Here is a 15,618-nt window from a genome sequence, read left to right as displayed (position 1 = left end):
TGCCAACACAGCACCCGCAGGCTAAGACTTTTAACACCTTTTCTGAAATTAGCCAGTCATAAAAATCATCCTACAACAGTTTAAATACTTTTAACCACGCACTAAATGCCCGCGAATTTGCGTGTGTGCTCTAGTATATTTATGTAAAATAAATTTTTCAGCAAATAACATACAACGCTGGTGCTACCGTTTGCTTTCTACAAAGTGTTGAAATTCCAACTAAATTCCGTTTTCTGTTCTACTGTATATTAGCATGAGTATGAGGCATCTATGTTGCATTTATAAACATGTGTTGGTTTTTTCAGGTATGTTACTGGCTACAGTTTGGTTTCACGTTTTGTGGTTTTTAACAGAATCAGGTATGATTAATTATTTCAAAGTTGACAACTTTGCAAAATCGAATGTATATCTTGTAGGTTGCATTTCTGTAAATATGTAAATATGGCTAACGTGATTTCCCATTTGAACTCATTAAACGTCTAAAACTGTACCACTTTTATATAAAGTTTTCCAAAAATTACATCCTAGAATTGGAAGCTCATATTAACTACTATTTTTTCAAAGGTCAAATTATAGGGCTGGGCGGCATATTTTCAATATGTATATTCCTCAAAACTCTTGGAAATTCTGTACTTCCTCTTCTTTAAATGTAGGTCTCCCTCAGAACTCAAGGCTGCTCCAATATTTTATGTTTATACTAGTAACATTCCCAAGTAATGTCTCTATTAAATAAAACAAAGAGATCATATCTGGAAACCAGCAAATGAACAAAACAATGTATCTATGAATATATAAGAGACGTGGTTTGTGAAACAGTTGTATATACAAAGTGCACTCTATAAATGCTTTCTAAAACTAAGTGCTAAGTTGCACATTAAATCATCATGATTGAATACATTACGGAATGGGAATATAAAGACATCCATTTTAATCAAAGCATTCATGTTTACCTGGGAATTAAATTCAAATGGATGAATGCATTACGAGGATAATTATAATTTCCTTGTGAGGAAATATTCAATATTATGTAAAGAAATCGGTCATAATTGTATAAACTTCTGTATGATGAAGAAAAAGTAACAAAAAGGTTAATAACAATTATAATTTGAAGGACTAATAAAAGTAATAATAGTATGGAGAAAAGAAAATGGAAAACAAACAAAATGATATACAGAAAATTTGAGATAAGCCCTTACAAGAATCGAACACAAAACAACGCAGTTCCTGCTTAGCTAGGCACGCCTATTCATAGCAAGCTTCCCGTAGTGCTCATTATAGTTAAATTCAAATTACAAAAGATTAAGCTACTAATTGTAACCAATTGTTTCATTGTTTAATACATTTCGTGTTAATATTTATTATACTCAAACTATTGAATAACCGCTGTTGTTTTTCACAAAAGTCATTTGCACAATTGTGAACGTATTTTTAATTAAGGTGTACCAGCATTAAATTTACCATTACTGGTCCGATTCCGGATGAATTTCCTAGATCAAACCGAACCTAATTAAAAACACTAAAATGTATTGGCAATTGCACTATAATAAATTTACTTAAGTTTTAGCATGAAGTCAAAATATGCAAATGTGTATAAGTTTCCTTTGTAGCAGTGACACTGAATAAATATAACAAAGGAATATTACTTATTTATTAATAATTACATTAGATGTATGTTTCATTATAATACTGTATTCTGATTGGCAAACTGCACATCACGTGTTATTCCGTAAGCAGTCGCATTGCTCAATACAACTTTTCATTCATGATAACACGTGGTCCAACAATAAAGTGCACAGGTGAATTAAATAAAAAAATATAAAAAAAATCGTGTTTTCCTGATCATAGCTAAAAAATGTAATTATAAGTATTGAATGCTTCTTTTTGTAACTTTATAGGGGTGTAAAAGCGTTGACCGTGCGCACATTTTTAGAATGAAGCGCTTCCGCGCTTCATACAAAATGTACTTCGGTCAACGCTTTTACACCCCAATAAATTTACAAAAAGAAGCATTCAATTCTTAAATAACACGATATGCAAGCTAAACATTTATGACTCAATAAGCTTAGATTAGTTTTAATTTTAAAATATCTATACTATTAAACGAGAAGACCTCATTTTGGGTGTCGCTTCTCTTCCTTCCACGATAAATTAATCATCATGCCTCTGTGTTCTTTAGGTTACATGCATAGTTGCATTTGTCATCCATTCTTATGATTATTCAAATTGAGTTATTTTGGGAGAAAAACGACAAAAAAGGAGTCCGGATATTGATTCCGTCATCAGACTGACTTTTAGTCATAAATAAGACTTCCGTTTTGAAGCATTCACAAGTACAACCAATCGTATGATTGATAACAAAAATAAATACGCCAATCAGACCGTTCTCCATATCATGGTGTTTAGATCGCAAGAATCACAACTATTATACCTCCTTTAAGAGAGGACAATTATTTTTCTCACATGTAAACTACGATTATACTACTTTAATATATAGAGACTCTCTGTATTCTGTCTACTGTTTTCTTTGAAATGTTTACTATTTAAGGGGTCATACCAGTTGCATATATATTAAAATAAGTAAAACATGTGGAAACAAGAATGAGTCCATAGTACACGGATGCCACATCGGCACTATATTTACTAAGTTTCGAGTTGATTGGACTTCAATTTCATCAAAAACTACCTCGACCAAAAACTTGAACCCGAAGCGGGACAGACGGACGGACGGACGAACGAACGAACGAACGCACGGATGCACAAACTAGAAAACATAATGCACATAAATGGGGCATAATTATTTATTGTTGAAAGTAGGGTAATGGTTAGAGGGAGGCAGGGATCATGGAATATATTTTTTGATTTCGTGATTTCGGGATATGAATTTCTTTAAATTCTGCATCTCAGGATTTCATGGTTTTAAGCCCTGGATTTCGGGATTAGGACCCCTCCGACCACCACTCAAATTAGCCTTAGTACGTCTTAGTCATTTACACAAGATTCATATCCTACCATTGGCATGTTAATTAGGCTCTCAAAAGAAACAAGAATGTTTCCAAAGTACACGGATGCCCCACTTGCACTATCCTTTTCCATGTTCCATGGACTGTAAAAATTGGGTAATAATCTAATTCGGCATTAAAATTTGAAAGATAATATTATAGGGAACATATGTAATAAGTTTCAAGTTGATTGGACTTCAATTTCATCAAAAACTACCTTGACCAAAAACTTTAACCTGAAACTCCCACTTTCATTTTCTATGTATAGTGAACCGTGAAATTGGGGTCAAAAGTCTAATTTGGTATTAAAATTAGAAAGATCATATCATAAGCAACAAGTGTACTAAGTTTCAAGTTGATTGGAATTCAGCTTCATCAAAAACTTCCTTGACCAAAAACTTTAACCTGAAACTCCCCCTTTCATTTTCTATGTTCAGTGGACCGTGAAATTAGGGTCAAAAGTCTAATTTGGCATTACAGTTAGAAAGATCATATCGTAAGCAACAAGTGTACTAAGTTTCAAGTTGATTGGACTTCAGCTTCATCAAAAACTACCTTGACCAAAAACTTTAACCGGAAACTCCCCCTTTCATTTTCTATGTTAAGCAACAAGTGTACTAAGTTTCAAGTTGATTGGAATTCAGCTTCATCAAAAACTTCCTTGACCAAAAACTTTAACCTGAAACTCCCCCTTTCATTTTCTATGTTCAGTAGACCGTGAAATTCGGGTCAAAAGTCTAATTTGGCATTACAGTTAGAAAGATCATATCGTAAGCAACAAGTGTACTAAGTTTCAAGTTGATTGGACTTCAGCTTCATCAAAAACTACCTTGACCAAAAACTTTAACCTGAACCCCCCCCCCCCCCCCCTTTTCATTTTCTATGTTAAGCAACAAGTGTACTAAGTTTCAAGTTAATTGGACTTCAGCTTCATCAAAAACTACCTTGACCAAAAACTTTGACCTGAACGGACGGACGAACGGAGGCACAGACCAGAAAACATAATGCCCCTCTACTATCGTAGGTAGGGCATAAAAACACTGATGGATTGTCCTAGAAGCATATTTTATTAGAATAATAATGGTCTACATATAAGCAGTTAAATTTATTTCATATTTGAAGCGGTGCAAATTTTTAATTTAATTTGACTTTTACCAAAAGATGCATTGTAGCAAAGGAGAAGAATAACTGATTGCGTGAGGCCAGAAACACGAAAATAATTGAATGTAACAGATAGGAAACAAGTATCTGACTTTGGAAAAAGGGAGAGGGCTTTTGATACCGTTTATGAAATTCTTCATACATAACATATTTTACCAAAAATCATCCTACAACAGTTCACAACCTGTATATGCCCGCGATTTCGCGGGTGTGTTCTAGTATATATATATAATAGCAAATACAGCACCATCTTTGCGATGTTGGATATGATTATGAGTTAGTTTGTGGTGCTGTTGATGTGCTATCTATTTCATTAGTTTGATTTACCATGCAGGAATTATGACATGATATTTTAACTGTAATGAAATATATCTTTTAATTATTGCGAATCACTTTGTTGACATAGGAACTAAATAATTAACTCGAATTGATAATTAACATTGATAAATGTCTACATCTGTTCCCTAGAGATTACAGTATACTGCATTATGAATACATTGCATGTATGTTCCATTAGCATCTGTATTTTCTTTCGCGAGTCATTTCAAAATTATATTTTATTTAAGAATTGAATGCTTCTTTTTGTAACTTTATTGGGGTGTAAAAGCGTTGACCGAAGTACATTTTGTATGAATCCCGGAAGCGCTTCATTCTAAAAATGTGCGCACGGTCAACGCTTTTACAACCTTATAAAGTTACAAAAAGAAGCGTTCAACATTTATACATATAACTACATTTATAAGCTAAGATCATGAAAACACGATTTTTATCAAGTTTTTTTTTAAATTTACCTGTGCACTTTATTGTGGGACCTCGTGTCATCATGAATGCTTAATTTTATTGTGTAATGCAGTTGATTAAGGAATAACGTGATATTGCAGCGTAGCCAATCAAAATAACGTATTATAATGAAACATACATCTAATGTTATTATATATGAATAATATAAATAAGACAGAAAAGTAATTGAATACAAAAAAATAAAGATAAAAACACATGCACAATTGATGATATGACTATCTGAAAACGTAAATCAAGGTTCTTGTAGTCGAGACTTTGGTTTTTTCACTGTGTTAGAGTTGTACTTTTTATTTGTACAAAACTGGTTATAGAAGTTGTATAACAGGTGTTCTGTGATACAAATTTATATTGATATAAAGCTATGCACGTGAAATACTTTGGCGGTTTAAAACGTGAGATTCCGTTATATTGTATAAATAAAAATGATATTGGTATCAACACATCTAAAGATGCTCACAGAAACTACGACAATCAGTTTATTGTGGCATGTTAATGTAGGATTACAATTAAAAGTTTGATTACAGTCCATTTAGATATATTGGACAATTTGGTTTGTATAAACATGGACTATTGTTGTTCAGATATATTAATTCATGATGTTAATAAACTTTAGATATAACAAGATGTGGTATGAGTGCCAATGAGTCAAAACTTATAAAAGTAGATAATTATATGTCATAGTACGGTCTTCAAAACTGAGCATTGGCTCACAGAACAGCAAGCTATAAAAGGCCCAAAAAATAACTAATGTAAAACCATTCAAACGGGAAAATTCGAAAAGAGAAAAGTTACTGCTATCAACTAAACCTTAACTAGAGTTTTGTTTAATTCAATTATACCAAAGGAGTTTAGTAAAGCAAAATTTTAACCTCGGACGAGCAGGGCGAGGGATAGTACGAGATTTTCAGTTCAAATGTACCAGACATGCAATGTCAAGTGTATCTGCGATTAATCCTTTATTAAAATTGAGAATGGAAATGGGGAATGTGTCAAAGAGACAACAACCCGACCAAATAAAAACCAACAGCAGAGGGTCACCAACAGGTCTTCAATGTAGCGAGAAATTCCCGCACCCGGAGGCGTCCTTCAGCTGGCCCCTAAACAAATATATACTAGTCCAGTGATAATGAACGCCATACTAATTTCCAAATTGTACACAAGAAACTAAAATTAAAATAATACAAGACTAACAAAGGCCAGAGGCTCCTGACTTGGGACAGGCGCAAAAATGCGGCGGGGTTAAACATGTTTGTGAGATCTCAACCCTCCCCCTATACCTCTAACCAATGTAGAAAAGTAAACGTATAACAATACGCACATTAATATTCAGTTCAAAGTCCGAGTCTGATAACTAGATTATGGGTATGATATTATTCATCATGCTTGAAAACATTATAGAATGGAAACCTGAGGACATCAATTTTTAATCAAAACAATCATCTTTACGTAGCATTAAGTACATGTACGGATGGGTGAATGCATAAAGATGATTGTTAAGAAATATGTCATAATGTTCAAATGGTTTTAAAAGAAGTGCGAAAGGGAGTACAAGTTCTAATTGGAAGGACTAACAATGATATGAACAAACGTAAAGAAAAGAAAATTACTATACAGAGAATTTAAGATAAACCCTTACAAAAACCTATATAAACTAGGAACACAGATTCATTGGTTATTTCCCTTCGTGTCTGTTAAAATGTAAATCAGAAAATCAAAGATAAAGCTACATACATGTACTGTTATTGGTATTTTTCTGAATGTATTACATTTTGGGTAAATATTTTATGAATACAGAAACTTTTAAATGATTGAAGTGGTCCTTCACAATGGTCACTAGTACAATGACTGAACATATAATTCTATCAAGGTGTACCAGCATTGATTTATCGTTTTCTATTCAGATTTATAAATGGTAAACTAACTAGTTCAAACAAAATTCGATAAGAACACAAAAATCTATGAGCAATTATATTATAATAAATACAATGAACTAAACATAGTTTTTTTATAAAATTAAAATTCGGACGAAAATGTGTTTATCTGACTAACGTTAATAATTGTCCCTAGTGACAGGAACATAGAATAAATATAACCAAGCGAATTTTCGTATTTAAAGAAACACGAGAAAATAACTTAATGTTTATGGCTTAATAGCCTTGGACAATTCGTTATTTCAAATATTTTACTCGTTATCTTTCTTATAGAAATACTGCACTTTCTGCACGATGTTGTAGAGGTTTGATTTATTTTTGAAACTGTTGATGTCCTATCAAGTTATTAGTGAGTTTGACCTGAGATTGTGAGATAATATTTGAACTTTGATCAACTATGTCTTTAACGTGTTGCAAATGGCTTCGTGGGCTTTTGGGTTTACCTAACTCGAACTAATAATTCATATTTATAAATGCCTAAATCTGTCGTCTGAGACATTACAGTAAATATACAGCGTTAAAAGTACATTCAATGTACGTTTCATTAGAGTTCGTAATTTTTATCGGGAGACATGTCAAAATGATATTTTATATACGAATAATATAATAAAACAGATCCGTTAATACAAACAATGAACACAAAAAACACAACCACAATTGGTGATAGAACTATCATAACACCTAATTTAAATTTCTTGTCGTTGAGACTTGTGGTTATTTCCCTGTGTAATAGTTGTACTTTGTGTATGTTCCGTACTGGTAAGCCTAGTTTCGGGTGTTCTGGGATATAAATTTGTATTAGTAATATATGCACGAGAAATACTTTGGGTTTCTGAAAAAAAAGTGATATTGGTGTCACTTCATCTAAAGGTGATCATAGTAACTACGACAATCAGTTTGTTTTCAGTTCATTTGAATGCATTGGACAATTGCGTTAATATAAATTTGAATATTGTTATAATAATAATGAAAACTGGTTAAAGTAAAGTGAAAAAGTTACTTTGATCAACTTAACCTATAACATGTTAAACTAGAGTTTTGTTTAAATTAATCATACCAAAGAATTTTAATAAAGAAATGTTTTGAGTTCGGACAATCAAGGCGAGGGATAGTACAAAATCAATTAGTTCAAATGTTCCAGACATGCAATTTCAAGTGTATGTGCGACTTATATACTTTCTAAAACTAGATTATTTATCTGATATTAAATCATCATGCTTGAAAACATTTGAAAACATACAGAATTGAAACCTGATGGCATCAATTTTTAATCGAAATAATCATCTTTACGTAGTATTAAGTTCGGATGGAGGAATGCTTAATGATGATTGTTATCATTTTTTTTTGTTAAAATTAGGTCATTATATCCATTTGGTACGAAAAGATCACCAGAAGAATGCTTATTGATGCAAGATATTTCCAGAAATATCCAAAAGAAACGATAAAATAAAATACGATTCCATTTTAGGTGGACAAATATTTATTTTGCCTTCAAAATGATGTCCAAGATCTCCACAGAAACGTCACCTCCGAAGAGTATAAATATTAAACTCGGTAAAATGTGACAGACCCGAATTTCCGGATAATGTAAATCGAACTTTCCAGAAATTCGGGTCCATTAAATTTTACCGAATATAATATTTTAAATTCAACGGAACGTTTCCTGAGAGATCTGGGATGTCATGTTGAAAGCAAAATAAATTATTTGTGCACCTCAAACGTCGTAGGAAGGCGTCCTAGAAAAAACTTTAAATTGCCTTGTCAAACGTCATAATTGTTTGGACTAATCTAACTCATACCAGTTTGATGGGCCGTTTTGAACCTTTGAAGTGTATTTGATCATGTGCTTTTGCTCCGTGATAAAAGTCTAACTGCAACTTTGAAATACAATACATCTATTAAAGCGTCATTCCTTTGCTTCGAGATGTGTCGATCATGTATTTATTCTTAGAACTATAAATAAAGGCAACAGTAGTATACCGCTGTTAGAATAGGTCATGAATGAATACAACATATCCATTCGTTTCTTTTAAAAGTATGAAATAAAAGGAAAGAGCTTCTTTATTAACCGTTTGCATAATTCACAAATGTTTTGGGTAAAAATGCGTACAGACAAATGTTTTCGTTGATTGAAATTGCCCTAAAATTGATATTCGCACAGTTACGTACTTTGGTTCAATGTATTGTACCAACATTGAGATAGCCTTCATTGTCCAGATTCTGAAATGGTGAACGTATTATTTCAACCAGAAAGAAATTGAAAACAAGAATTCATAAGCGATTGCATAAAAAAAAATTAAAGTATAGTTTTTAATCTGTACTTCTCATGTTTTGAACTGGAATTAACAGGAAAACGTGTATACGTTTATCTTACTGATATCAATTACTTTCTCTAGTAACAGTGACAAAGAATAATTATGAAGGAGGTTTTTTCTCATTTTGAGTAACAAGATATACTAACTAAACATGCATGGTTTTACGAGCTTGAACAGTTCATAATTTAAAAGTGTCTAGCTGTTAACGTAAACTTTTATATGGAAACTGCATGTATTTGCAGTATATCCTTTAAGATAAAAAGTTATAATTATACTGCTAATGCACTATCGATGTTGTAAGTCGGTTTTACCAGGAAATATATCATAATATTTGAACATTGATGAACTATCTTTTATGTATGGCTTATGATTTTCTTGGTTTTTATACTAAATCAATTAATTTGATAATTTATACTGATATATTATCTACATCTATCGATTTATACTTTACCTTATACAGCTTTAAAAGTACATTATAATAATCCAGATTTCAGACTGGCTGACAATAAAATCGAGGCATTCCAAAGGATGTTTTATTTCTCCATACAATGCATTGCACATGACTGCATGTGGTTCCCATGAGAATTTCACAACAATGCATTGGAGAACACAGAGATCTTGAATACATGTAATATCATGCTTGGTTGATTGATTGTTGTTTAAACCCACTTTCATCACTATTGTGTTGTCTCGTGGCAGTCACTTTTTTTAATGAAAGAAGGCTGGATGTCGGAAGAGAAAAACTGTCCTTCGGTAGAAACAATGACAATTCCAGTCAATTAATTCGAGCGTACCTGTCACATGCGGGATTCGATTCGTTGGTGTTGACATACTAGTTATACAGTATTTCGACTACTTTAAAAACCACTCGAACACCAATTATTTGAATTGAACGTTTAGTTTTTGAAATTTTATAGGATTGTAAAAGCGTTCAGCACACTTAAGTATGGAGTAATTCCCTTCAACGCTTTTATCTCCTTTAGAAGATGCAAAAAGAAGCATTAAATTCTTGTTATATAGACTTGCCACAGAGTTTATAACTGAATGAGTAACACGACTATTACCAGATACATATATCACAGGATCTGCTTACCCTTTCAGAGCACCTGGGACTATCCCCAGTTTTTTTGGTAGGATATTTTCTGACCATTCTTTTTGTATTTTGAATACTGTTTTTATCAGTTTTCTATTTTGCTGTGGCGTAATAGTTTATTTGCGACTTTTGAGTTTGAATGTGTCTTGTATCTTACGCTTCTCTTAAAAAGTTTTGTTTTTTAAAAACGACAGTAACTTGGCGTACTGATTTTTCCTCGTCAATAATCAACAACCATTTTTTATATTATTAACAAACGTACATGACTGTTTCCTATAAATGGTGCTTAATTGACACAATTATTTTGAAACAGTCCATGAACTCCATTTGACATGAGGGGAATTATCTGTACAGCAATTAACAAATCCATTATCTCTTGTATCAATCAATTGATGGTAATAAATAATCCAATGTCAACCAAGAATTACAACGACTGTCGGCATTCCAATGGGAGCAAACTGTGCCCCTCTACTTGCCGACTTGTTTCTTTATTATTATGTGGCTGACTTCATGCAGGAACTTCTTAGGAAGAAAGACAAGAAGTAAGAAATATCCTTTAACTCTACTTTCTGCTATATAGATGATGTTCTTTCACTAAATAATTCAAAATTTGGTGACTATGTGGATCGCATCTATCCCATCGAACTGGAGATAAAGGATACTACAGATACAGTTAAGTCAGCCTCATATCTTGACTTACATCTATATATTGACAATGAGGGTCGGTTGAAAACAAAACTTTACGACAAAAGAGATGATTTCAGCTTTCCAATTGTGAACTTTCCATTTCGTAGTAGCAACATTCCAGCAGCACCTGCATACAGGGTATATATCTCCCAATTGATACGATATTCCCGTGCTTGCATTTCCTATCATGATTTTCTTGATAGAGGCTTGCTGCTCACAAGGAAGCTATTAAACAAAGAGTTCCAAATGGTGAAGTTGAAATCATCCCTTCATTAATTATACGGATGCATCACGAGTTGGTTGACCGTTTTGGAATAACAGTTCCACAAATGATATCGGATATGTTCCTGACGTCGTAACTACAATCCCCTTCCCTTTCATGAATGTGACCTACCGAATTAGACTATTTACCGGATTTGTTATCACATAAGCAACACGATGGGTGCCACATGTGGAGCAGGATCTGCTTACCCTAGTTTTTGGTGGGGTTCGTGTTGTTTATTCTTTAGTTTTCTATGTTGTGTCATGTGTGCTATTGTTTGTCTGTTTGTCTTTTTTATTTTTACCCATGGCGTTGTCAGTTTATTTTCGATTTCCTAGTTTGACTGTCCCTTTGGTATCTTTCGTTCCTTTCTTATATATCTCTCGCCGTTAATAACATATTTTCAACTGTTTGTTTCAACTGTTGAAAAATTAACTGTACGAAAAAAAATGTGTTATCAGTACAATAACATGATCTATTTATTTTTTATTCATTGTTTTGAAAATTTTAACTTTTCCTTTGTTTGGTTTCGAATTTTTCTGACGATATTACCTGTAGTCCTGTAATATTATGTTGTCATTTCAATGTTATATTTAACATTGCCATTAAAGTGCCAGGTTTGGCATGCCACAAAACCAGGTTCAACCCACCATTTTTTCCTTTAAAATGTCCTGTACCAAGTCAGGAATATGGCTATTGTTATATTATTGTTCGTGTCTGTGTGTGTTACATTTTAACGTTGTGTCGTTTGTTTTCTCTTATTTTTGAGTGTAATTTCACATTGCGATAAGACGTGTCACGGTACTTGTCTATCCCAAATTCATGTATTTGGTTTTGATGTTATATTTGTTATTCTCGTGGGATTTTGTCTGATGCTTGGTCCGTTTCTGTATGTGTTACATTTAAGTGTTGTGTCGTTGTTCTCCTCTTATATTTAATGCGTTTCCCTCGGTTTTAGTTTGTTACCCCGATTTTGTGTTTTGTCCATGGGTTTATGAGTTTTGAACAGCGGTATACTACTGTTGCCTTTATTTACATCGATTGTAAAAACACATTTCGTGAGAAAGAAGATATTCCAACGTCAGAATGTTTATTTTATAATCATATTACTTAGTTTACAAACTCATGCATTAATATTGACATTTCAGAGAATAATTTGTTACATATGTATTACCGTACAAAATGAACAACAAAATATTACAAATACTTTTGTACAAGAAAGAGGCTATAGTAGGATACCTATGTTTAAACTAAGTTATTCGTGATAAGGATGATCGTTAGTTTGTTTTAAAATTATCAAGCCTTTTTAAAAACAATGTGACAAATTGACAGAATACAAATAATGGATTAACAATAAGAAACGAAATGAAAGTTTAGTGTCTTTGTTTTTAATATACAATCAATTGAAAATTTTACGGGAAATAGTTCTCTCTAGTTTTTTTCTACATTTGAGTTCGTCACCTTTTCCCAATCAATTCTTAAAAACAATCAAGGATTTTATAACATTTCAAAAATGGATGTTTAACCATCTGTGATAAAACAACGAAAAAAAAAATTTAAACGGGTTAGGGAGCAAAATTATATTTTGAAACGAGTTGGACGTTTCATCCCCGAGGGTATCATCAGCCCACTAGTCAGACCACTAGTCAGCACTTCGGTGTTGACATGAATATCCATTGTATGGTAAGTTTCCTGTTTACAAAACTTTGAATTTTTCGAAAAACTAAGGATTTTCTTATCCTAGGAGTAGATTCCCCTAGCCGTATTTGGCACATTTTTTTTTGGAATTTTGGGTCCTCAATGCTCTTCAACTTTGTACTTGTTTGGCTTTATACATGTTATAACTATTTTGATCTGGGCGTCACTTATGAGTCTTATGTAGACGAAATGCGCGTCTGGCATAATAAATTATAATTATGGTTGCTTTGATCTCTTTTTGGATGTAACTAGAGGGTCCGAAGATCTGACATCCTTTATATACAAATCGACACAGAATAGCTTATTTGAATTAATTGTAAACAGATTGAGATCGGCCGAGTCGACTGGAAAATGGATAACTTAACCATCCTATACAGAGGGGTGTAAATTTCGTGTACTGAAGAACTTTTCAGTTTTCACAAACAAAAGTGTTCATTTGAAGTCAAATTGCAAAAGCTTGCCCATGACCTTCTTTGGAATTGATGTTAAATATGTTACCTATGTTGATTTAATAATCTTTCAATTGTTCATGGAGAAATTGTTAATGACTTAAGCAAACATTACGAAACAAATGGTCATGGTGAATATGATATATGGACAAAGACTATCTATAGTAAACAATCTTTAAAAAAAAATGTGTTTTTTCAAGATTTATAGAACTTAACGCACAGTATCATAAGAGTGACGAGACTTTGAAATCATATGTCTGTGCTTATTGATAGACCACTACAACAACGAATATTTGATATGAATACAATAGATCAGCAATAACAAAGACAACAATATAATTGTTCTAAATGTACATTATCCATGGTTTATGGTTATTGGTCACACGAGACTATAAAAGTGTTTATGATCATTTATAGATAATTATGCGGTTCAAATATGGTTCAGTTATTATTTAAAATATCGTTATTACATTATAGATTATTTCAGTCATGTCCATGTACGACTTAATTTCTTTCTTTTGATAGGGTGTTTGTTTGGTTTTAATTATTTTGTTTTAACTGTTGTGATTGTTTTTATGTCTGTCTATTCTTTATAATTATCTAATATGTTGTTTTGTAGTTTTTGCTGTATTTATCTTCGAATATATTTTCATATTATTTGGAAATACTATTTAGATTGTAAATTCGTGTTGTCAGAATTATTCATTTCGATAGTCTCTGTTAAAATTAAAGTCATTAAATGAACTGTCAAAATTCTCAAACGAGTTAATATTTTCGTTTTTACTGGTTGAGTGACTACGTTTCACCATAAAACATTTTCTCGTATTGCTCAGTCTATAGTTTCTGTTTTGAGTTTTGTGTACTATTGTTTGTATATTGGTCTTGGATCTTTAAGCCATGACATTGTCAGTTTTTGTCGACCCTTCCCTCTGGTATCTTCTACATCTCGTGTACATAGACCTTCTTGTAAAAAAAATTCTACATACATTTTTTTATCGAGTACTATTGAAAATTGTTTCCCAGTTGTACGCTTATTCGTCGACAAATTCTTCTATCTAGTACACAAATGTAGGTTTTGCAATAATCAACTGAAATATAAAGCTTTGTTGATAAACTAAAGATATCTAGACATTATGCTTGTTTTCCTGGTCTTTTGACACTAAAAAGGCATACATTTAAAGTTTCCTAAATTATTTATTTTAGTTGTCTGTCTCTTTGTTTGCAGATTATGTATTGTGCGAATATTGTAACGTAGCTGATAGACGGCAGACGAGACATTCCTCAGCTTTGGAAAGCAGTAGCTTTCCGAACGGTAACTCCTGTAATGGTGTAGATGGATTACACAGTCAGAATTATTTTAATGGGACATGTGTGCATACCACTCCGGAAACAGATCCCTGGTGGGAAGTCGATTTAGGAGACACCTATATAGTTGAATACATTAACATATCTGTACGATCAGATAGTGCTTACAATAATCACTATGGTAGGTAACAGCAATAAAGATTAAACCAAAACTACTGAAGAAGGGGGCCAAGGGTTTTTCCAATAAAGCCGTCTTTTAAGCATTTGAATTTACCAAAATGTCCTTTGATACCATCTTATCGCTTGTATTTCCAGGGGTGTTTTAAAATACCCGTCCAAACTTTCGTGCCACCTTTACATCCGCGAATACAGGTTTTCTTGAACCAAACTTCAAAATCCGATCTGCATACTACTCTACACTTATAGAATAGAAAAATAGATCCTGACAGGTGTCGATAAAATCTTCGTGAGCCGCTTGATAACATCAGATTATTACATGGCATTTTTAATATCAGATGTTTTATCAGTCCAAGAGCCTTAGAACTAGTAAATCCGATATGATATATATCATATGCCCCAACAGAGGAAAAGAACAACATGATATTTTATTTTTATATTTAAGAGAAAAAAAAATCAACAAATCATAATGCACACTGTTTTGAAAAGTTAACATTTATAATAATTGTTTTGTACCCTACTTTAATTGTAATGATTTTCAGTTAAAAGCAGTTGTACGAAATTTGCAGATTATGGCCGGAATGACATGCAAAAATGTGACAAAAAGGCATGTGATAATGTTTGAAGCATGTAATAAATATGTCATATCAGCCCACTTAACACCATTTCGAAATAATATGGAATTCACGTAAAGTTAATGCTTTTATAATACTGTAAATATTATATATTATTTGCTCTAA

General features: G+C 32.5%; 2 protein-coding genes across 2 annotated transcripts in view; one reads left to right on the top strand and one right to left on the bottom strand.

The window, feature by feature from the left end:
- LOC139523758 (uncharacterized) overlaps window positions 1–15,618 on the bottom strand; it is a 312,433-nt gene that overhangs the window by 154,636 nt on the left and 142,179 nt on the right. The window lies entirely within an intron of this gene.
- The window catches only part of LOC139522424 (uncharacterized), a 30,988-nt gene that overhangs the window by 10,703 nt on the left and 4,667 nt on the right, over window positions 1–15,618 (top strand). The window contains exons 2-3 of the mRNA XM_071315938.1: window positions 306–359; window positions 14,622–14,882. Of these exons, the coding sequence (XP_071172039.1) occupies window positions 306–359; window positions 14,622–14,882 (315 nt within the window). The remainder of the gene's footprint in view (window positions 1–305; window positions 360–14,621; window positions 14,883–15,618) is intronic.

Source organism: Mytilus edulis, chromosome 5, assembly GCF_963676685.1.
Source record: "Mytilus edulis chromosome 5, xbMytEdul2.2, whole genome shotgun sequence".
NCBI classification, from domain to species: Eukaryota; Metazoa; Mollusca; class Bivalvia; order Mytilida; family Mytilidae; genus Mytilus; species Mytilus edulis.
This window is presented reverse-complemented; position numbering and strand designations above follow the sequence as displayed.